Source organism: Bombus huntii, chromosome 9, assembly GCF_024542735.1.
Source record: "Bombus huntii isolate Logan2020A chromosome 9, iyBomHunt1.1, whole genome shotgun sequence".
Classification (NCBI taxonomy): domain Eukaryota; kingdom Metazoa; phylum Arthropoda; class Insecta; order Hymenoptera; family Apidae; genus Bombus; species Bombus huntii.
This window is the reverse complement of record NC_066246.1, coordinates 11,533,991-11,557,167: the sequence shown is the minus strand read 5'-3', so window position 1 is coordinate 11,557,167 and position 23,177 is coordinate 11,533,991. Positions and strand designations below refer to the sequence as shown.

At 38.8% G+C, this 23,177-nt stretch overlaps 1 protein-coding gene and 1 long non-coding RNA gene across 6 annotated transcripts in view; one reads left to right on the top strand and one right to left on the bottom strand.

Moving 5' to 3' along the window:
* LOC126869348 (probable nuclear hormone receptor HR3) overlaps positions 1 to 11,828 on the bottom strand; it is a 117,943-nt gene extending 106,115 nt beyond the window's left edge. The window contains exon 1 of one of the 3 annotated variants that reach the window (XM_050625742.1): positions 7,958 to 11,828. In XM_050625742.1, the coding sequence (XP_050481699.1) occupies positions 7,958 to 8,225 (268 nt within the window). In that variant the 5' untranslated portion in view covers positions 8,226 to 11,828. The remainder of the gene's footprint in view (positions 1 to 7,957) is intronic. The other 2 variants (XM_050625744.1, XM_050625743.1) reach the window with 2 other exon arrangements.
* A 369-nt stretch (positions 11,829 to 12,197) lies between these two features.
* On the top strand, positions 12,198 to 19,715 carry LOC126869360 (uncharacterized). 3 transcript variants are annotated; one of them, XR_007690906.1, is made up of 6 exons: positions 12,198 to 12,437; positions 12,534 to 13,876; positions 14,389 to 14,534; positions 14,632 to 14,808; positions 14,902 to 18,144; positions 18,848 to 19,715. It is a non-coding gene; the product is annotated as an uncharacterized LOC126869360 (long non-coding RNA). The 3 variants fall into 3 exon arrangements; XR_007690907.1 differs by having other exon boundaries at positions 14,632 to 14,812; XR_007690905.1 differs by having other exon boundaries at positions 14,632 to 18,144.
* Positions 19,716 to 23,177: the final 3,462 nt, after the last annotated feature.

Sequence of the window (23,177 nt, the reverse complement as noted above, 5' to 3'; positions counted from 1 at the left end):
GAAGCGGGGCTTCGCTGTCGGACGCACTTTTACCCTACATCGTTCTGTAAGCTCGTTAACGAGACGAGTCTCGTGCGCAAACCTGACGGCCGTAAGAAGGGAATTAGATTGTTAAGGGTGTGAATTACTCCCTCGTCTCTCCTTCAACAGAAATCTTTATCCTTTCGCTTTTTTTAAATGTTACGCGTTTCACTGTTTCACACATGCTTCCTTTACTAGGGTGAGCGGTTTAGCGATTGTATGGTTGTGTGTTTATGCGAGTGACGTGATTCATGCAACAATGGGAATTTAATGACTGTAATTTTTGCGTGGACACGTTTACAATAAAAACTGGGTGCTCGTTTTTGCCATGTTTGTAGTCTCGTTTTTATTAGTGTCTTTTTTTTGTGAAATGTTGTTGGTAGTTGCAAAAAGAAATACGGAAAAAGCGTGATGTATTTGTTTTTTCCTTTTTTTTGTTTTTCTCTCTCTCCTTTTTTGTTTTTACTAGAAAGAAATTCCAAAATTCAATACGCTGTGAAAACTTAAAAAATAGGTATTATTTTTTGAGAGATTATAAACCTCTGCAGAGTTATAAATTGTTCCTCTTTTTCAATTTCATTAAAAAATTGTGTTTAGCTAAAAGTGATATGAAAATCGCAAAATCAACAAAAATGGACTTTATCATATTGTTTCCCTGCGGTCTTCATATATTTTCTCTGAAGAGCCATTCGAGGCACGATTCATTTACACACCATGTATTTTCGATGCTGATGAGAGTTCAACGCTTAATGGAATATTCTGTCGTGTTACGTCGTTTATTGCGCTCGTGAACAACACGGTACCAGGTTTTTAATTACTTTTTCTCCATTAAAAATTCTAAATTTAAAACTGTTTCCTCGCGTGTCGTAATTTTATAACTATTTCTTTCAATTTTACAAATATAACGAAAATTGAGACTGGATATGATTACGAATTCCTGCTCGAGATAAATGTAGCGAAAAGAAAAAAGAAATTTATATGCAAAGAAGCTCTTTCAGAGTAGACTGCTCGATTGAATGTAACTGAACTGTAAACAGGTCTGATACACGAAAGTGCACTCTACTTTGCCAGAATTTCCTTTCCCCTTGGCGGCTTCCATCTGTTTACGTCTATTTACCAAACTAGGCTTGAATTGCTCGACGTACTACTTGCCCGCTCGTTTGATGTGTCCCGAAGGAAATCGCGAGACACTATGAACTAACCCTTGATATAAAGTATAACTTGGAAATATCTCCTTGTCGTTGAACTTCGGTTCAGCAACATTTTTGTAGTTCAAACTTTGGGAAAATCGAATTTCTCTGTTCCGCATAATTTTCTTCAATAAATACAATAAACAAAATTTCGTTGAATCATACATAGCAGCCTCATTCGTTAATTTGATTTTGATTATCAATAGCATAAACTTTGAAAAATAAATACACCACACAAATAATTCAATGCGTCGCTCAGTAACCGAGCCATAAAAAATTCTAAAGATAAAGTTTCCTGGATTAAAATGCATTGCATATTCAATATCATCCACTAGACTTTTATTGATCGCTCAACTTCCATAGCACAGTTACCTCTAAAAATACTAATTGCTTCGTTTCAACAAATAATTCCATACAATCACGGATTTCTCCTTTACGAAACAAATATCGGCCATTTAAAATCTCTCTGAAATTAACCGCATCGTCCAACAATGGTCGAAAAAGAGAATATTCAGGGGAATCCTACTGTGTGTATTAATTCTATTATATCCTTTAACACTTTGCGTAATAGATGCTAGAAACTGATAAACGGACAAACATCGGCGGAATATATAACGTACGTTTGCTTGGTGTGTGGCCGACACGAACAGTTAATGGCAAACTGCCTGACCCCGTAACCCTCAGACCTAACAGATATACTAGTGTGATTAATGCCTGGACGCGTTACTTCGAAGTTTCCCTTTTCCGTAAAACCGGTGCACTAGGTACACGTGTATGATATGATCGTAACGTAATATCGGGCGACATTAATCAGTTCACAGCAACAATTTCGTTCATCGTCCTCAACCTTTTCGCAAGACGAACAGAATCTTTGTCTCGCAATTATTAATCGTATCGCAAGATTCCAGATGAAAAGGAAACTTAATGTGCAAGATCTAAATTTGTTCGTGTTGTTAGATCGTATTTATAGAAGCGACGATGATTATTTTCGCGTGTTTCATGGAAACACGGGAATAACTTCCGATGTTTACTTCGTTCTTTGCGAAGGGGTTAATGAAGAGAAATATTCTTTTTCTTTGGTTGCATTTTATTTGCACGGTGTCTTTGCCTTGCAGAAATTACTTTTTACGGTGTAAAAAGTACAAGATGTTTGGGAATATCCATGGAATCTCCTTTCATCCTTCCAATTTGAAAGCCATCTCGCGGAGGCGTTTATCGACCCAGCGATAATGACGCTAAACCGCACAAATTGATGTTAATTCGACCTTTGGAACGATGAGATTTTAAAACTTGAGAACAACAGACACCGGTATTCCCTTTCTTTCGCTATAAAGACTGTTTAAAACACGCGATATTTCGATCGATTCTGATAAATGAATATATTAGGTTGCATTTTACAATTTTGCAACATTCAATAACGATTTTCGTTTATGCATAGTTTTATTAAAAAACACTCTTCTATCAATCATTCAATGATGTTTAAAGCAACAACGTTTTACATTCTTAAAGCGCAATATAAATTTTTTTATACAGATATAAATTTGTCAAAACTGTCATCGAAATGGCAAGAGCACGAATCAATAAATTTAGCGAAATCATGATCAAGAAAGATATATCAATAAAAATGATTCATACTTTGATTACAAAATTTCATTACTAAAGTAACAGTTAAGTAATGAAATAAGAAATCGATATAAAGTATGTTCAAAACAATTCAGGTGTAATTCCTAAGCAGAATGCTTAGAAAAACATGCAAAGCACAAAACATCAAGCCGGCCGATTATCGTATATCGATGGTATGTACGGAACACGTGCGGTAAATAGCAAAGTGCCTGACCTCGTAACCTGTAGATCCTAGAGATGTGCTTCGTTATTTCAGCATAATACATGAACAGGTAGCCCAACGTAAGAACGCTTGACAATAAAGATAAACTCTGCAAAAACGCAGAAGGACCTTAACCTACGGCAAGACAAGTCAAATGATCTATTAAGTGAAACAAAGTCGCACGCTTTACATAACGACAATAATCGAGCCGTGACAATTAAACGCGACACATGTTAGATAATTATTCGTGATCGCGGACGAGGATTAATTACCTTGTTAAACGATATTCGAGCACGATTGGTGAGTATCAGCGGTAAGCAACGAAATCGTTGACCTAGTAACATTTGCGAATACCTCTCCGATCGAAAAATAGATGTTTTTGATTCTGGGAAATGAATAACATCGAATATCGCTATTCGACTTCCGTCGGAATAACGGTAAAAATAATTTTAGAAACGAATTGTCGTAGAAAAAATATTCTCCACGGAAACGTCTCCGGTTTTCCGGAGAATCCGCGACAAATTTTGTTTGCCCTGGCCAAAATCACAAAGGGATGAAAAAATACACTTTGTTTTTCATCAAACAACAATAATAAAAGCCAGGAGAACCTACAAAATTCGTATTAAATCGAGGATGAAACCTTCGGAAGGCAGAGTGAACGCAAGGATGGAATGTGCGAGTGTAAAAATAAACGAACGATGGGTCGTTAATGCAACGGTACAAACCGCTAACAAGGCGTGCTCGCGTGGATTCGGCGTAAGGCAAATATTATAACCGACGAAGGATACGCCTCTAAACGCCTATGAATGGTTAATGAACAGAGAATATTACAACAAATATTGCCTCGTAAAGTTTCCCATGGTACCGGACATGAGCTACAAACGGCAAAGTGCCTGGCCTCCTAACCTCTAGACCCGGCGCGAGATGTACCTTGAGAAATGGCTGCTCGCGTGAGCATCGATTCATTCGAAGTCTTCCTTTTTCCGTTATGCGTAATACGCGTGCATGACGCCGCACGCTTCGCCGCGGTCCGGGACGAAGGCGATTAAAACGGCGCTTTTAACGCGCGAAAGCTTCGTCTGCGCGCCGCAATCATCGTAATATCGTAATAATAAGGCGGTTAAAAAATTGCCCGGTTAACTGTGATTCTAGCACCCGCTTGCGGCTGCCTCCGCGCACCTTCGCCACAACCGGTTCCATTATCTTGCCGAACCGAGTCTCAATGTATTCGCCATTGAACGACCGGCGTGTTACGATAACAGATCCGTCGACGCGCTACCACAGTACTGTTAAGTAATATTTCGTGTCAGCGATTGGGTTGACTGGCAGGAAGACAATGGACAATAATTTATGACTGTACGAATATATTCCTGATTGGTTGGTATTTTTGGAGTGTTAATATGCTTCGCTTGCACGTTGACACTGATAAAAGACTGTTTTATTTTTATTGCTGTGGAATGTCCTTTTTCAAATTAACCTGCTCGCTTCCACAGTAGTTTAGTAAACCAATAAGAACAATACAACTGAGCAGCGTATGTGTTGGGCAAGTTCTGGAGCGTTGCCTAAGGTTCCTTTTATTACTTCATATCACAGCTTTGGTTCCAAATTAAATTCATATGTTTTAACTCTTATTTAGTGGAATGACGATTAGGTGACTCATAACTGTTTGGATTACCTCATGTAATTTTGGAGGGGTGATTTTTATCTTTTCCTTCGCACGATAATGCTTATTGATTACCGATACTTGTTAATTAAGGTATATAATGCAAATTGATATCAGATATGTTAACATTTCTGTATATTATTACTAGATTCAAAATTTGCATTTGCATGAAAAAATAACAAACTACATAAACAAGACTAGCATGAAAAAGAGACACGAAAGTGGCTAAGTATGTAAAAATATATTGCAATACGCCTTAAGTTTCAAAATCATCCCCCACTTTATCTAACTTTCAATAAAATTCCAATAATTCTTCCTCCAGACTTTCCGCTACCCCTCGATTCACCGTTGTAAAGTTCCAGCGATGCTCGATGGAAACGTAAAGCGTAAAAACAAAAGGCGATATCGTGCGCGATACTGCATCGCGGCAACAGCGGTTACCCATAAGCCGTAACAATGAATCAAGCTAATGTAGACGGAACTGGCTGGTTCGCGGGAGAAGAAGTCGATGACGGCGACAACGTCTGCTAGATATAAAGAAAAAGGAGCAACTGTATATCGATTGTAAATCAGTGGCAAATCCTGCCGGTAGAGGGATCGCAATTTTTCCACGGTTCGACGAATTCGCGCCGCTTCGTCCCGGGGCAAACGTTTTCCTTCCACTCGAACGAGCCGCGTGTTTCAAAGAGAACGGTGAGACAGCACGTGGTGGGTACTCGCGGATCACCGAAGTAACGGTGTCCGGTAACCGCGTCAGAGCCGGTGCTAGCGGTACTCGAAAGCGTTCCGTTACTCGACCGACAGATCCGCTAACGCGACTCGCGCTCTCTCCTTCCCGCCGCTAGCCATTCTCTGCCCCTTTCTCTCCCCGCCATGGGATGAGAAGCGTGCACGAAAAGCGCCGGCATATCGGGCCGCTCCGTCTCGCTGTACAACCCGCGACGAGTAATGGCCCTTCATTACGCGGCCAAAGCGAACAACCGACCTCGACCATCTCTTTCCTCTCTGTAGCTAACTCAACTTTGATTTATACCCGCTGCCACGTGGACCTTGCCCCTCTCGTATCAACAGTCTTTTTATATTAACGGACGCTTTCTTCTTTTACTTTGGTGCTTGGAATTTGGTCGTTATTACATTGAGGAAGATATGGAAGTTTAACATGTTCAATTGAGGTACTTGTATAATACGATGAGGCCAGAATATGGCGAAGTCGCAATTATGGATATTGAAGCATTTATGGAGAATTTAAATGTGCACAGATATTTATACAAGGCATTCAATGTAAGATATTCGTTATAATATTCAACGGACAAATGCCTGTTCAGACTGCATTTTTTAACTGTGTTCATAAAAATAAGAACTTAGAAACGGAAGAGTTCTTTTTGCAAAATATGGTAACAAATATTTATATCAGAATTTTTTTCTCTTCCTAAATAGAGGGAATGGTGATTAATATTTGCGATCCATCTTCTTGTTATAAAAATTTCAGTGTTAGAATATTTCTTTAAATTACAAATTTTATCAATGAACACCATCTTCTTTTGAGTGGCTGCCACTATTCGATAGTATAATTTTGGCCCGTAAGCCAATATACCGTTGATCGTAGATGAAATCTAATGGTTTGATAGAAGTTTCGACGCTGACTTGGCCATTCGATATGGTAATAGCGGATTCTGAACGTTCCTGATCCCGTGAGGAGTGGCTCTGACTGCGTGAACAGCATTCGGCTATGCGAATTAAAAAACGATTCAGACTGGCGTAGTTCGTTATTAGTTATCGCAAAATGTTCACGTTGCGATGGCATCACCGATATGGATGGTTGCTAGACAGGTTTTATTTTTGTATTGCGTTTCCGCGTACAGACAGACGGACTGTTTGCCTAAGATGTTTATCATCTGATTGGATCGAAGATGGATCGATGATTTCGTTAATAGAAAAATGATGCAGTTGCGATTTATGTCAGGAAGTGGAGTAGGTCCTAGCACAAATCTTTCTAATGTGTATATTTAGCGCCTGATAGTTGCTAAATATTTCTAAAGAAATAATTATAACGAAGCTGATTCAGTATCTGAATTAATAGAGGAACCTGATATTTTTATATAAGAGAACTTCAAATGGAAGAATTATTTATAGAGATCTCTTATAGTGATTATTTTATACTTATAAAAAAATAGATAAATGGCACAATACAGTGTACATACTAATTATATTCAAGACACTGAATAAATATCAGTGAAGATAATAAAGGATAAAATACCCATGTAGAAGTAACATTTTTACTATGCACGAACTTTTTAATGTGACAAATTATGTAACTTCTGTCTACAGCTGAAACCATTTCAATAGTACAAATTCTTTGAAGTGAATATTATCTGGTTTTATTTCAATTTAAAGGTACGACAAATTCGTGCGTTACAGTTTAGCAACAAAAGCCGACTGATCGAATGAGCAAGGACGTAGAGTTGCGTAATTCCCGAGCATACTTTTAATTACGAATTTGCCAAATTGAATTTCTTTTATGAAAATTTACGTAATATGATCGAGAAACTGCTTCGAGCCCCTTCGTACATCTGAATCAATTGATTCAGTAATTACTTTACGATCATTTAACCGGGCCAAAATTAATTTCGTTAATTAAAATGCGACGCGGTATCGCAGAAGTTCAAAGCATTCCCCAGGAAACATTACGTGTTCGACATTGATCCGTTTTAGTTTGGCGATGCGCCATGTAAGGGCCCTTCTAAGTAGATATTATCGCGTTACGGTCGGAGCATTCTCGAATATCTGAAACTTTCACCTATATTTTATAATCAATGCTTTATAGTTGCCATTTAATCGATTCATTTAATTAGTACACGACATCAATAAGAAATATATTCTTGGATATTATCTTATATCGATATGGACTGAAACTTGCAAGCTTCTTCTGTTAGAGAAACCTCCACATGGCATCAGTTTGACTTTAAGAAAACAGAAAGGATCAAGACACAAAGAAGTATGTATTTGACTCGCTGAACCCATTCAACTTGCAAATGATCGTCAAGTTTCTATCTACTCCCTAGTCAATGATATAGACGTAAAGTAACATTCAACGCTTTATGTTAATATTACATCAATATTACATCCTGCTTTCTTTACGAAAAAGATTCTAGAGAGATGACAATCACACGAAGCAGGCGTTAAAAGTACCCTTAATGCCTCTAATCGTATAAAAGTAATTTAAATTGAGATGCCCATAGATGTTAAATATAACCCTACCGGAAGATCTCGATCGTTTCCTATTCGTACCTGTGCCCGTGATCGGTGGAGACGCCAACTGCGAGCTGCTTATATCCGGTGGTTGTTGATTTTGTTGAGTTTGTTGCTGTGGTTGCGACTGTTGCTGTTGTTGCTGCGGACTATTCGCAGCTACCTGCACGGAACCCGGACTTGCCGCGCTTTCCGCCATTTTATCTTTTTCTTTTTTTTTCCTTACGTTCCTCCTTTCTTCGATTCGCGTTGCGACTTTTTTCCCTCTTTTTCGCATGCAGTTGCTCTTTAAACTTCCATTAATGACAGCCGCGACATTTTTCTGGCGTTCGAGGGGAGGAAAACGTGATTCGAACGTGATCGGTTGTTACACTGTTCCCGTTTTCGCTTCGAAGCTCGGCGATTCGATACGACGAGGCGAGTAGATGCTGAACGTATTGGATCAGGCACGTCTCTATCTCGCTCCGCAGGTGGAAAATTGTTACCCTGACTCGTACCTGCGCACAGCTCGCCGCTTCTGCTCGATTAACGAATTTCTTCACACTTTTCGATCATAGATGTATATATATATATATATATATATATATATATATATATATATATCGTTTTTTGTAGTTTTCTCTTTACACGTTACAAGATAGTACTTTTTTTTTTACATATATCTTTTATTCATGTTATCACGATAGACCTTTTAACAACGCGTCCGTCCGTATGCTGCCTCTGGTATCTTCTCCTCTCTTATCCTGGTTTATTGCTGATGGACTTTCCCTCTCTTTCAGTCGTGCCTCCCTTGTTTTACGATCAGGCTATCGTTGTCAACGGCCTGAACCAGCACATTACGCTCTTACAAGGAGAAAATTCCTCGACGGTTGCCACGCAATCCCGTTTGACATCAGAGGACATTACGACGGCTTCGAATCGCGATCCAGATGCCATCTCTTCCGCGAACGAGATTAAAGATGCACTGTCAAGGACTGCCCCTGTGTACCGTTCGATCGATCGTACTGTCGACCCGGCAAAAGTTCGACGATTCGATTAGTTTGGCAAGCTAGTCAACGGTATGTATTAATTCTTCCCGTGGTCGCATTCGTGCGATCGAATCAATGGCGGCTAATACGTTAACGAGATCGATGGTGCATCGAGAATGCAAGACATGGGAAGGTAATCGGTATACGATCAATTTTTGCTGACCTTCGTGTACTTTTCTCGTGTATAGTCGATCGTTATCATTCTGTGCTTGTTGATCACGATTCGTTCTCTGGACAATGAGATGAGTAAGAAGGGGAGTCCTTTAATCACGATAAATAAAACTTCATAAAAATTTCGAGAGGAAGAAAGACGATGAAATTCGAGTCGAAAGTATGTACGAATATCGTTCGCCGTTGAAAGAGTTTCTTTTTTCTCTCTTCGATCAGTCGTCGATTTTTTTCAGTCACTTGGATAAAGTTTTGTCTTCGAGCTATATCTTCAGTCCCCTTTTGAAAATGAAAGGGAACAAGGTGAAAAACTAGGAATTTCGGGCACACCCAAGATAATAACAAGCGAAAAATCGCGAAAAAGAAGGGAAGCTTATAAGATACAACAATGTATATGTTTCTTCGTCGATCAGTCGAGAGAAGAGAATAATCTCGAGGCACTGTTTATCGTATCGATCGCAAAACGTTGTCGACCTTCGTTACTTTGTAATGAAAGAGATCGACGTCGATCCTCTTTCACGATAAAGACGAAGGGAAAGGAAGTTGAAACAATTAAGGTACGCGAGATAAATTTGAGAACAAGATACAAGGATTGTAACAACGATTGCGTTACGTGTTCACGATCCACGTATCAATAATCAGTCAATCGAGAAAGGCATAAAATTTAGGCACTCTTCACCTTGTATCAACGATATCTTAATTCAGTTACTTGACTCGATCTACTAGACGATCCAATGAAACTAAAGAACCGCGAGAAACGATCGAGATTAATAATAATATACCCTGAACACGGTAACGTTGGCGATAAATGCTAAAAAAAAAGAAGTAAAAAATCTCCAAAGCGGAGTAACGAATACGGAAAAGATAGAAAAAGGCAAAAGGAATAGAGAGTCTGGAAATTTTTACACCTAGAACGATCAGTCAGAAGTACCGATTGAAAATACTTAGGCACTCGTTTGTCCTTATATACGTTATGTACGTGTATTTACGTATTTGCGTTGTGTACATATGTATGTGTACCGTGTTGATATCGACCCTTTCGTATCCTCGAACGTTACCCCTGTCAGGGGAAACACGAAATGGAATTACGAATACCCCGACGCGGCACGCCAACAAACGCAGGGGAGAAAAGCTGAAATAGGGTGGCGAGGAAAGAAAGACGGCTAGGGTAGTAGGAGTGGAACGGCGAGTCGATAGGTCAGTGGGTCTCGTTCAAAGAACGACTCTCTTCGATTCACCCGCGCGTTCGTACGCGCAGCTACGTCGCCCTCCTGCCTTCTAATGCCCACTTCCTCCACCGGTCGGTGTCCTCTGATGCGTCAATTTACCTAGTCGATTCGATATCTAGTAGTAACAGCAACAGTAGAAAAAAGGAAAAAGAAATGTGGCGGCAGAAACAAGGTGGGGCAACGAGTCGATAGGTCAGTAGGTCTCGTTCAGAGAACTGTTCTTCGAGGGAGTTTCATCCAGTTCGCACTTTCGGTTTCAATGTTTCTGCTCGTTAATCTGGATGCACTAATTGCAGAACCGTGCGTCGTGAGTTTTCTAATCTTCTTAAAGATATATACGCGTCACTGGCAGGGATAAGACACAATTAACGACGTTGACTCACGAATTATTCCCGAATAAAAAAAAACACTTTGCACGAACGACTGTCAGCTTTGTTTTCTCGTAACTTATAGAAGTAATGGCTTGTTGAGGGCTGTGTCCGTTGATAATCGTCTGTATGTTTGACAAAGGTTGAAGTTTGGAGGTGACCCTTAACACTTTTTTGGGGTTGCTGATCCAAATCTCAAGGAACGAGGTGCACGCGTTTATGTGCGACCTTCGCCACGACTAATTCGGTAGCTACGGTCTTCGGTCGATATTCCGTTAACAACCAGCTTCGTCGTTCAACACGACGTCGTGCAACGTAGCGAAACAATTTGATACCCGCGTTCGCGTTTCCTGTTCCTTCACATTTCGCCTCGTCCCGATCGTCCACTCTTCGATCGATTTCCTTCATCGGACTAACGTCCCACGGAGCAAACCACCAATTATCGTTATTTCAACAAGTATTATAATATCACGTAATTTCAATAGTTCTTTGAGGAACACGATAACACGATAGACGATATCAGTCTCAGTTGTAAAATGCGACGAAAGTTCAGTCATCGACTAGACGACGTTTTCCAAGCTTCAAGTATTCACACGAGGGAGCACTGCGAAGGATCATCGCATGCTCGAGCGATGTTTCCTTAATCATTGTCCAATCTCTCGAATCTCGATGAAGGTGCCACGACTCACGATCCACCTGATTTCCATAATTTTTAATATCACACGATAGATTTAGTGTCAAGCTCTGCTCCGAGATGAATTTTGGCCAAGGATCACGATACTCGTACACAGAGAACCAGTCAGACCGCCAGTCGGATCTACTTGGCCTCGTGGGCTTTACGTCATTGTCGTCTCCGTCATCCTGGCTCGCTGGTACGTGATCGTTCGTCCCCTCGATTCTGGCAGGAACACAACACGGTACCACGAAAACAACACTTGCAAGAGAACCCACGTCACAGCTGTCGCGCGTAGATCGCGTCACGAACGGGATCACCCTCGGATGTTTCGAAAAAAAGCTCGTGGTGATGTCGTTTCAAAGCTGAACGTCTCGTTTCGGCTATGCACTTCACGGGGAACCAGTGGCTCGAGCTTAAAGCGACCGTCAGCAGATGGCAGCCAGTGTTGAGCCACCGTTCACTACCACCCCGCCCGGATAACACTGATTCATATATCCATTTCCCTCGTAACTGATTGTCCCTCTACTCAACATCCCTCGTCGACTGATCCGGCCACCGCTCTAATGTACCAACGTCTCACACTTTCTTCCCGTGTTTCGCGACGATTTCTATGGGGTCACATCGCTGATAGAAATTACCCGAAATATATCGAAATGTTCTATCTCCGAGGCCTGTGTAAGAGGGAGAGTTTCATTGGTTCAACACGATTCAGGGATGAGACGCGCACGCGCCACCACTGCGCGCTCTGGCTAGTATTCGTTCGATCCGTTACCAGCTTGTATTCTTCGGTCAGATAGACTCTTCCGTCTTCGAAGCGATAAAGTTACACTCGTATCTCGTATCGTTCCTTCCATTTATGAAGATAATCTAAGTTAATTTTGAGGAATTCAATTCGATATTCTTCGTTCTTCGAGTGGCGAGGTTAGTTTCTAGTAATTTTACGGGTATAAAATAAAATTCGGCGAGAGAGTTGAAAAGAAACGGGTTGTCTGTCGATACGAAGGGTCGTGCCCCTTTAAGGTGAGATTGCCTCTACGATAATATATTTGTCCTGGCCTCGTGTGTGTTTTTTCGTTCCATTCGGATTGATTCGATGTTCTGGTGGTGGTGTTACAGGTTGCTCAGTTCGCACGTTTCGTTAAACGAATGGAAAAGTACGCGCGACAACGATAGAGAACCTATTTCTAATCCTAACGACAGTTCTGGCTAATGCTATATCTCGATCAACGTGACGACGGGTGAAACAATAGAGAAACTACTTCAAATTTTTAAAAATGTTCCATTAGAGTCGTACCACGATCAGTATGACAGTGACAGAAGCTTGCTTCAAATCCTAAAAAAAAGTATTAGTCAATGTCACGCCTTGATTACTATGATCACGGCAGAAAATTAATTTAGGAACCTAACGAGACTATTAATCAATGTCATTCGTTCATTAGAGCGAGAATAACGCGTAACAATAATAAAAACGTTACTTCAAATCCTAAAAATGATAAAGTATTAATCACAGTAAATTCTTAATAGAAAGCGTTGCATTCGTTTTTTCTTTCACGATGGAATTTCTTGAAAGTAATTTCTATCGGAAGCCATCGATCGTAACGTCGTAACTGAAATTCGTGTCGACGGCAGCTTTATTATCGGTTACAATTATTTGCACGTAACGCGCGTGCAACGACGCTCATATTCCGTGTTTCATCGTCTCCGTGCCATTGAATTTATCGCTACCGTTATACACCTTTCGACTGGATCCCCGCCTCTCGTCGTGTCCGTTTGAGTTAAAGCGCCGCTCGAACCGAGTACAAGCGAAGACTACACCGAACACTCTCCTCGCTCTCTTCGGGCTCGACACGAGTCGCTGCATTTTCAGAACGGTACTCCTAACTGTATCTTACATACGTATACATGTACATGTGTATATACGTCTGTTTCTACTCACCTGTCGGCATCGCGACCAAGCACCCGCGCATACCGATCGGAGAACAAGGGAAAACGACCGCGTCGATGACCCTAGACGAGATGACGAATTCTTTGAGTAGAAATTATCCATCGGCTCCCATGGAATTCGAGGGAACCAAACAAATCTTTAATTCACACGTCTTCATGCGTTGTATAGATATTGGAACACGATTCTTAACATCTGGATCATTGACAACTAAGGTGTAAAGTTCGTATCAAAGAAATTAAAATTGAAGGTTTACGAAGAAGATAAAGTTTTATCCATGTTTTTCTATAAAAGTATTATTCAAATCTCCAAAGCTTGCATTGTTATAAATATGCGAAATTTCGATGAAAAATGATAAACTATACTCTGGTAGACCTAGTACTAAATTCATATCTTATGACGTCACGAATTTGATAATATTCTTGAAAACCATCTTATCTTTTTTGCATGTGCGATTCGACGATTGGAACCTCGTTGTTGGAGAAATTTGATGAATCGCAAGTTACAAGCTAGCAGTGTGAGTACATTAAATTTCCAAAAGTCAATTTTATGCGTCATAAATATCATATTTAATGAATTTTAGAGAATTTTAAGAACCGTTTATGGAATACAGAGTACCTCGTAATTTCTTAATATCATTTGTCTCCTAATTATTGTGCCTATCCCTATTATTAACTAAAGAATTTTGACTTTCGCGAAGTACGATGAACTACATTTTCTACTCTCTCTCTTTAAGTCTACGTAAGTCATTTGATATGGAAACACGATCCTTATGTTCGTATCTAATGCCACATAACATAAAATGCGATATTGTTTTGAAGACTACGCGATCTGGTGTAAAAGACTTAGTTATTTACGAGGCACAATGAACTCTATTTCCCAACATTCTCCTTCTTTTTCTCGTTATTTTACGCGGTACGTTATACGTTCTAGTTAAAGCGAATTGAATTTTCCGAGGCCTGATTCAGAAAATCTAAACCGTAGCTAGTCGATAAATATATTCTCCGTACAGTCGGAACATCCTTTTAGGAATCCTTTGTGCGACCAAGATTTTCTCATTACGTCGACCCGGTACTAATTTATTCGTACACGATGGGCAATCAGGGAGGAAACGGTTAGTCATCGTTCAACGATCCTTCGTTGAATGAGACGCGACGAGTCAGCTTTGAAACAAGGTAGAAACGTTGCATACAATTAAGGAACAATCGGGCATGCATTGAAATAACGATCGAAGATCAAGAGAGAACGGTTTGAACCGTTAATCGTTTTTAGAATCCCGCTTCAATGAGCTACACGAAGCGAAACACGGACCAGAGAGAAACGTCGAAGGAGTGGAGAGAAAAAAGAACGAAAAAAGAAGGAGAGAGAGGACATACGATGAAAGGGGGAGAAGTTCTCGGCTGGCTCGAGTCAAACAACGTGTAGCGGATCTTCTACGCGGGTATACACGTAAGTACGTACGTGCGGATCGCGTGTAGGGATACTCACGTAATGTAGGCCCGTTGCCGGAGATACCGTAAGACCTTGCTGTTACGTCACTAGAAGCCGCGTGATTAGGAGAAAAAGGATACCGGCGAGAGGGGAGAGAAGGAAACGGAAACTCTGTCCTCGGGATGCGCACGCTGAGTGCCGTCTATTCTTGGAAATTCGTCGGTGCAATGTTTCCTTAGCCCTTCAAATGGCTTTTTTTCTTTTTTCTTTTTACTTTTTCGTTGCCTTTTAACCTATTAACCATAAGACGAGTTACTGGGAATATAAATTTCTCCGAATTGTACTCGATTCAAAGACTCCCCAGGTTTTTTATTTATTGTTTTATTTGTGTATTTTGAGCTCCTTAATTATGAAGTAGAATATTATTAAATTAATTGTAGAATTATAGATCAGTCTTACTTCATTTGTAAACAGTTTCTCCACGTTTCTAAATGTTAAAATGGTTAATAACGGAAATGGAATAAATCGTTTACTTGAAAGATTACAATTTCTGATTGTTAAATGGATTGAGAATGGAAGAATTAAGTAGTAACTTTGAATAGATCCTTTTAATAATTTTGAAATAAATGCGAGATTGTCTGTTTTTCAAGATGCAGTTTTCCAGATTTGTTGAGTTTTCCAGGCTTAAAAAATAATCCTATAATGCCAGACTAAGTGGAATCGGAGTCTTTTAATGGCTGCAAAATAGTCCCAATTAACAGAATTACAACAGAACTGTAGTTCCAGGCAGTTTGGGAGATAGCATGCGGGAATCGAAAGTGATTATGCAGCTGTTCCACGCTGAAATGTTTCTAAAATAAGAGACGTATGTGTGAAGTTATAATTACGTGTCTGTAAAAGTTGCTTATAAATTTTGATGTGCGAAATGGGCTAAATGATCTTCAGTTGATCTCTTCGGTCAAACAAATCTAGCCGTGCTAAATGAGACAATATGCCACTTTTATACAAGCTCTCATACTTACGAACTTTAATTTTACTCTCATTTTTTCTAATTCTGTACTATTTTTAACAAACATTCTTTTGCCTGATGCGTTCTATGCGTTGATACTGTCAAAGATTTACTTTATCATATCGCTATTTGTCAGTGTAAATAAATAGAATTTTCACGACATTTTCACGATGTAACGAAAAGTCGATGAAAACGTCTCCAAAAGAAGTTTCATTTCTTTCGACGAAACTGGTAAACGATGCGTCTCGTGTTCGCCGGAGATTTCGTAAGAGCTGACGTTTATTTCGTCACGTAAGTACTTACGATGACTGTTGAGGCTTCACGTGAAATCATCAGCCCTTCGAAACTCCCCTCCCTCATTTTCCTTCTCTTCCACGGAACCTCCGTCACCGACACGGTCTGCGTCCACGTGTTTCTATCTGCGGTCAGTGCACCTTGCTGCACGAACCACGGCCATTTACCGAAGGTCCACGTAACGCGACCGTGCTTAATAATCTTTTCTCCCAAGGATCGTCAACCTTGCCGATAGAGATGGAGAAAACGATAGGGAATAGACGGGATCAAGAGGTTGATACTCAAAGTCCATGGACCTTCTTCAGGGTGTCTAACCGTCTGACAGAGTGATTAATCAAACTAAGCTTTCTTCCACGAGCATTAGAGCGTGTTACATAATTTCCTATTAATTTGATAATTACAAGCTACCTCGCTTCCGAAATATGTAGCGCCATTAGATAATTTTAGAGAATATAATTAACCCCTTAATGCTCGAATTTCTTCTTTTTGCTTTCTCGTTTTTTTCTTTCTACTCTACCGGTAAAGAATGATTAACTATTTTATTGCAGAAAACCATTTATCTAATTAAAAGTTCATAAATACATGAATCAATCAATATTTTTCGAAACGATGGACGATATTACGTATGCCTTTTAAGAAGCTGATTTTTATTTAGTTTGAATTCTTCTAATTTTTATTGAAAATCTTTAGGTTGTAACATTACTAATCTGAAGTTTGATGAGATGTAATTTTCGATATGTATCTCACGTATCCCAACGAAACGTAAGCTCAAATATAAAAAATGCTTACGCACGAAATAAGCGATATAAAATAAACGTCTGCAACAATGCAATTGGAAACAGAAGGATGTACGTGAGCATTGATCGTTCATCATCCATCCGGTTTGATATCGCGCCGATGCAAATGTTCATTGGATTTTCGTGTCGATGACACGTGTTAATGGAACGTTTAGCTTGGTACACAATACGGAAGTGCAAAGTGCAGATGAAGTCGCTGAACTTGCACCTCCTCCTTCGCCATTCTTATAAAAGAAACGCTGACCTTTCGTCTTTAAAAATATTACCTCATATTCCTGGAGTCGTGTTTATATTTTCCGCGAAAAAATTCTGGATCTATTTTATTTCGAGAAAGGTCATTGAACTCTAAGAAAATATACACCACTTGAATCCAAATTATGTTAGATTATAACATATGACGTATTCTATTTTGCATCCATCTTCTAAAACTCCTATTTTTATAGGTGAATATTTGTATCTTTGTACATACATCACTGATGATTTATCGCATATCATTTGAATATTAAGAATTTTCTTTTCCATATACAATGGATACAAAAAGTATTTGCAAGTGTCCTTCTTTTTTATCAGATTCTACATACTTCATGTTCATAGTATCAAATTCTGGTAATGTGAAATGAAAATACTAAATGATACCTAAATTTAATATGCTTGAACGTAATTAATATGTAAACGCTATAATAGATGATGCGAGAACGTTTTTTATAACCACTGTAGAATTTAATTAATAGAATTTAACATAAATTCTTATGAAGCATAAATCGTCAAAAATTGGGCACTTCAGGTATAACCTAATAATAAAATAGCAGCCTATATTTTCATTAACCTATTTTTCGCATCTTTAGGGATATACAAGAATTATGTAACTTGAAGTCCAATGACAAACAACCTACTTATGTCATCACCCTCTTAACCCAGTCCCCTTTTTTCACGCTTACCCTGTCTATCCTAAACGCAACAATTCCATTCTTACGTATACTACTACGACGTTCGCAAGTCGAGCGTGTCGATCAGTCTTGTCTACTCGCAGGTAAGCACGAATACCGGTAAGACCAGGAAGAACGTGGATGGTAAATAAGATGAAGGGAAAAGGTGGAGGCCCTAGGAAGACTCAAAGGTTCACGGCCGGGTGGTTGCTTTAAATCAGGCAGGTAAGGTGGTTTGACGGGGAAGAGACATCACTCGCCACGTGGTGGCTCAAGGGTCATTGTCCTGCGGTCGAGCTTCGTCGAGGTGAATCGGCTTGAGAACCAGGTACTTGTTCAAAAGTTCCCGCTCCTTTCGGCGCTCTTTCAATGCTAGACTTCAGTCCGTGGACACTCGCTTTTGTTCGTTTACATTGCCATTTATAAACGTATTTCATGAAACGCGACCGGTTTCGATGGACAAAGCGCAGATTCAACTCTTGTCTTTCTGTTTCACGTTACTGAGGAAGTTACTTACTAATACCGAAGACATTCATTTTAATCTCGAATATATCGATTTGTTGTTAACTAACATTTGACTCTTTCATTCGCGGAAGAAATCGTATATACACCTGTATAGTCAGATACATACAATCATTCACCAAAGTTTTCGTACACTATATAAATAATGTGTATATGAAATATTTATTTACTGTTACTCACGTAACAGTAATATTTTCCCTATGAAAATATGTTGAACACGTAAGGAGAAAAGATTGTATCTTTTTAGCCTTATTATTTCAAGCTGTACATTATATTGTCCTTAAAGTAGCTCTTAATTAATCTTCTTATATATATATAGAATACAGTAAATTTGAAAAGAAGTTTGATGTTTTACAAACACCTTTTGTAACTGATTGTTCATATATATATATATATATATATATATATATATATATATATATATATATATATATATATATATATATATATATATATAGTCATTTTTTCTCTCAATAATGTAAATAATGTTGAAAACGTAATTTTTCCAGAGAGTCTGCGCAGTAAAATGAAGCAAGAACCTACACACACGACGATATTCAACTTTATTCATTCACAGTATTATCTTTGAAGAATCCCCATTTCAACGAATATCTGTCACGTTTGTGATATGGAATTAAAAGAAAAATCTACGGAGCACTTTCTTCTCACTGAACCGTGAGATAAGTTAATCGTAACCGCTTCCAAATTCTAACGAAGAGTTAACTCTTGCTTTCGTAGCGGGAATTCCAAGAACTAAACGCCGAATTCCTATCCAATTACGGCGGGCATTATCGGCAAGCTACGGATAGTGGAACAACGCGCGTAGAAAAAGCCAACGTGACTGTAAATTTTTTTACGAACGTGAGAGATAGAGAGGGCAGCGGGCTGTGAGTTTCGGCCCTGGCGAGGACGAACAAGCCGAACGAGCGAGCGAACGAGCGTGTAGCACCTGCGGTCGACGACCCTTGCGGTGCTATCGAATACCTGCCGACACGAAGCGACGATCCGCTCGTTTGCTCGCTCGCGATCGCCTCACTCTTTTGGTGGCCCGTTCAATACTTCGCTCGTGAAGCCGATTAAATCGGAGAAAAAAGCATACACACATATTGAAGTTCGCGAAACGATGGTGCAGATCGATTGAAGACCACACGGGATAAACGCGATAAGTTCGTTTTTGTCTACTTCCTGATTTTTATGTTACTTCGTCGTTGCAACGAAGTATTTCAGTACAATATACTTGAAAGGCGGAACCGACTTGTTACGTAACACTGGAACATATATGTAAATTTTACATATTAATATAAACACATACATTACATATTAATAATATATATTAACTTTATATATTAATAATAAATATATATATAAACTTTGTAACACTGGAATTATTGAACCTGCTACAATTATTGGAAAAATGCAATTATTGGAAGATGCTTTTGATAAAATTAGTTCTGCCATTTATTCAGATAGGAACATAATTAGGAAGACACACATCCACGACGTGTTGTAGTAGAGCTATTATATAATTAATACTTATATTATAACAATCGAATGTTTTAAACATCTTTTTGAAATATTCAAGAAGTTGAAGAAACTTGGCAGTAGTTCATCTCAAAAACTAATTACAAGACGGGATTAGTTGATAGTATCCTGTTCAGTTTTAAAATTGTTCTCCTATAAAACACAGAAAGCTCAATTTATCTCATATTTCTCTTCCATGGTCTTAAATCTTAATCGAATAATAGGATACAACGTATAATTTACTTCAACAAACTGTTATGGCAGGACTCATTGCATAAAGTGATAAAAATGACAAAGAAATTTTTCGAAGCAACTCGACTTTTATCAAAATAGACATATTATAATACATTTCCATCTATCAAGATTATCAAAGACAGTGCATTTAATGTGTAATTAAAATCTTCGAAGTACTTGTATAATTATTCTCAAGAAGGAAAGATGTATCCGCGTTGTTATTAATGAAATGTGATTATTTCGGCAAAAAATGGAGTAATTTATTTTAACCAAGTGGACTAGTTCAGATATGTTGATTAAAGATTTGCGATGGTTTGGAACACACCGAAGAATCTTGTGCGTTAACGCGTAAGCAGATCCGGTGAAATCGGACTTGTTCTCGATTACGCGCGTTACCTCGTTGATGCGCAATTAAGTTGCATCAATTTTGAATTAGAAAACGTTCCAGCGTCTGCTGATTCCTGTTCAAGCGATATTTCAAAGACACACACATACGTGCTTTTACAAGAGAAGAGGAACGACAGTGGAAAAATGAGATTTTTTTCATCTCCTACGATCCTCGTGGTGTGAAATTCAATGATGCAGAATCTGCGTGAAAGACGAAGATTTAAACAGGTATTTGATGAAACTTCTTAAAACTGTCGAGAGTTTTCAACGCGCTTGGCAAGCTGACACGAGTGGACTTGAATTTACGAACAAGTCCTGGCCAAGATTTTCGCGCCGCCTGGAAAATTGTCAATCCCATCTTCCGGCATTCTGACTGCGAATCATATTTGCATCGAAGAAAATCTTACTTCATCGTCCTGCCAATAATTTTGTTACGGAATGTTTACCCTAGGACGGCAAATAAATTCTGGAAACTTCGCCCGACTGCGTTGCCAACATACACGTATACAGTGTATACACACGGTTCGGTTCAACGAACTCCCACACGATCTTCTCTCCTCGGAGAGATTCGAGAAGTTGAATTAATACCAAACGAAAACCTTGAAAACACGTCGACTCGTCGTAAGTGAGCTACGATCAAGATTAAATGCATATAATAGTGTGTCCCGCATAGTTAAAACCGGGATGATTTAAAGCCACAGAGGAAGAGGCTAGAGCCGAAGAGTTCTCTAAACTGCCAACGGCAGAAAGCAACGGATGACTTATTTCACAGTTAAAATAGTTAAACAAGCTGGGGATAATTGAGGCGACAATTGTATTTGTTCGCAGCAACGAGTTTCGTAAGAATAATCTTTAGCATTTTACGTAGCGATCTTACATGGTGATCTCAGTCCTTCAACTAGTCGACGGCCATCACATGTTTAGATCGTTGAACCTGTGTTAGACCTTTCCCTTGCTCTCAAGTTCAAAAACCCGCGTTAATCTTCGAGTAAGCGGATTATTTTTGTCAGGTGAATCACGACCGAGGTATGACTATCGCATGACAAAACGCAATCCTTGTATTAAAAGAGAAAAACGAAGGAATGTGAAATATTCGTCATCCGCTCTTTTATGTTTATATCTCAAACGTGCTACAATAAACTGCCTTTTCAAGTATTTTATCCATCCTTTGAACATAAATTTAATTATGACCAAAAAAAGATAATTGCCTTTTTACCTTTCTGTTTCGTTTATTTAAAATATATTTATCAGTATGGGACACGACAGAGAATATTTGAAAATATTTTCCAATTTCGATGTTTTTAAAATACCATCTATTATATTAAAGTAACCAACCATCATATTTTTGTATTTTGTGTATGCGCCATTGAATTAAATAAAAATTAAACATATGCACATACGCCAATATTCATTAAAAGTTTTATTTACCATGCGACCAATAACCCAGATTTTTCTATGTCAATAATAAATTAAGTGATCCAGATTCTGAACAACGTTTCGGCGCTACAGTACGAATCCTCGTGGACGTTTTGATCTTATGCTACAATTAAAAACAAAAATTTAATGTACACCGACGATAGCATGAATTATAGCAATGTAAAATAAAAACACAATCTGATAACATAGACAAAAAATAAAAACAAACATAGACTAAATGAACTAAACTCCTAACTGAATTTCTGTTTCAAGCCTAGAAGAAAGGATCTTCGGATTAAGGAAACGAACGTTTACCATCCATCAAGCTTGGCTAGATCGTTGAACCTAAACTCGACCTTTCTTTCCGCTCTCGCTTAACCAAATCGATATTCAAGGAGAACCTTGAAAAGACCCTACTACATTACCTTCACTCGGCCAGCTCGGTATCGAGAGTAGTATAGAAAGACTTGTAAGACTTAGAGGTGTCGGAAGAGGCATGGTCCACGGCCAGGAAGAGAACAGTGGGGAATATCTGTAGGGGGAGTAGGAAGAGAACAGAGGGGGAGTAATAAGAAACAGCTGGTGGGTTGAACGAGCCTCGAGTTCAATGACTGGAGAACGAAGGAGCAAACCGAGTTTCGAGATAGGTAGGTAGGTAGGTAGGTAGGTAGATAGGTAGGCAAACGGAGAGTCACGTTTACTTGCGTAGACGCACGCGGATGCGATTGTATGCGTGTTAAAAACGATCGTCCCGATGTGTCATGTATATGGATATATAAATGTATGTTTGTCATTGATTAGGGATTGATTGATTGGTTGGACGTAATAATTTTTCGCCGAATTAAAGGATGTGTAGGAAGAATTATGGTAATCTTTATAATGGACAAACGCCTGGAAAAATAAGTTAACAGTCTTACATTTAAACTTTTGACAGGAGCGTCAACTTGTCTTAACTTGCCTTAACTTTGCCTCCCGAGGCGATTGCAATATATTTATTGGATAAAAATCTCTATTTGGAAAATTGTCTGTGTTTGATACAATGTATTTTAATTAACGAATGAAAGAGTCTATAATAATTTTATTCTTGATGACCATTATAACTATGTGTAGTAGAAAATTATGATACAATGAAATTGATCTCTAGGAGATAATATATGATAATAAAATTGGCATTTACAATCGTTAAAGATTTATAAACGTCTTGTTGTTTAAGAAACTCTACTGATTTAAGTTCCAAAATATGTAATAAGGAAGAATATACATTTGAAGAATCAAGCACTA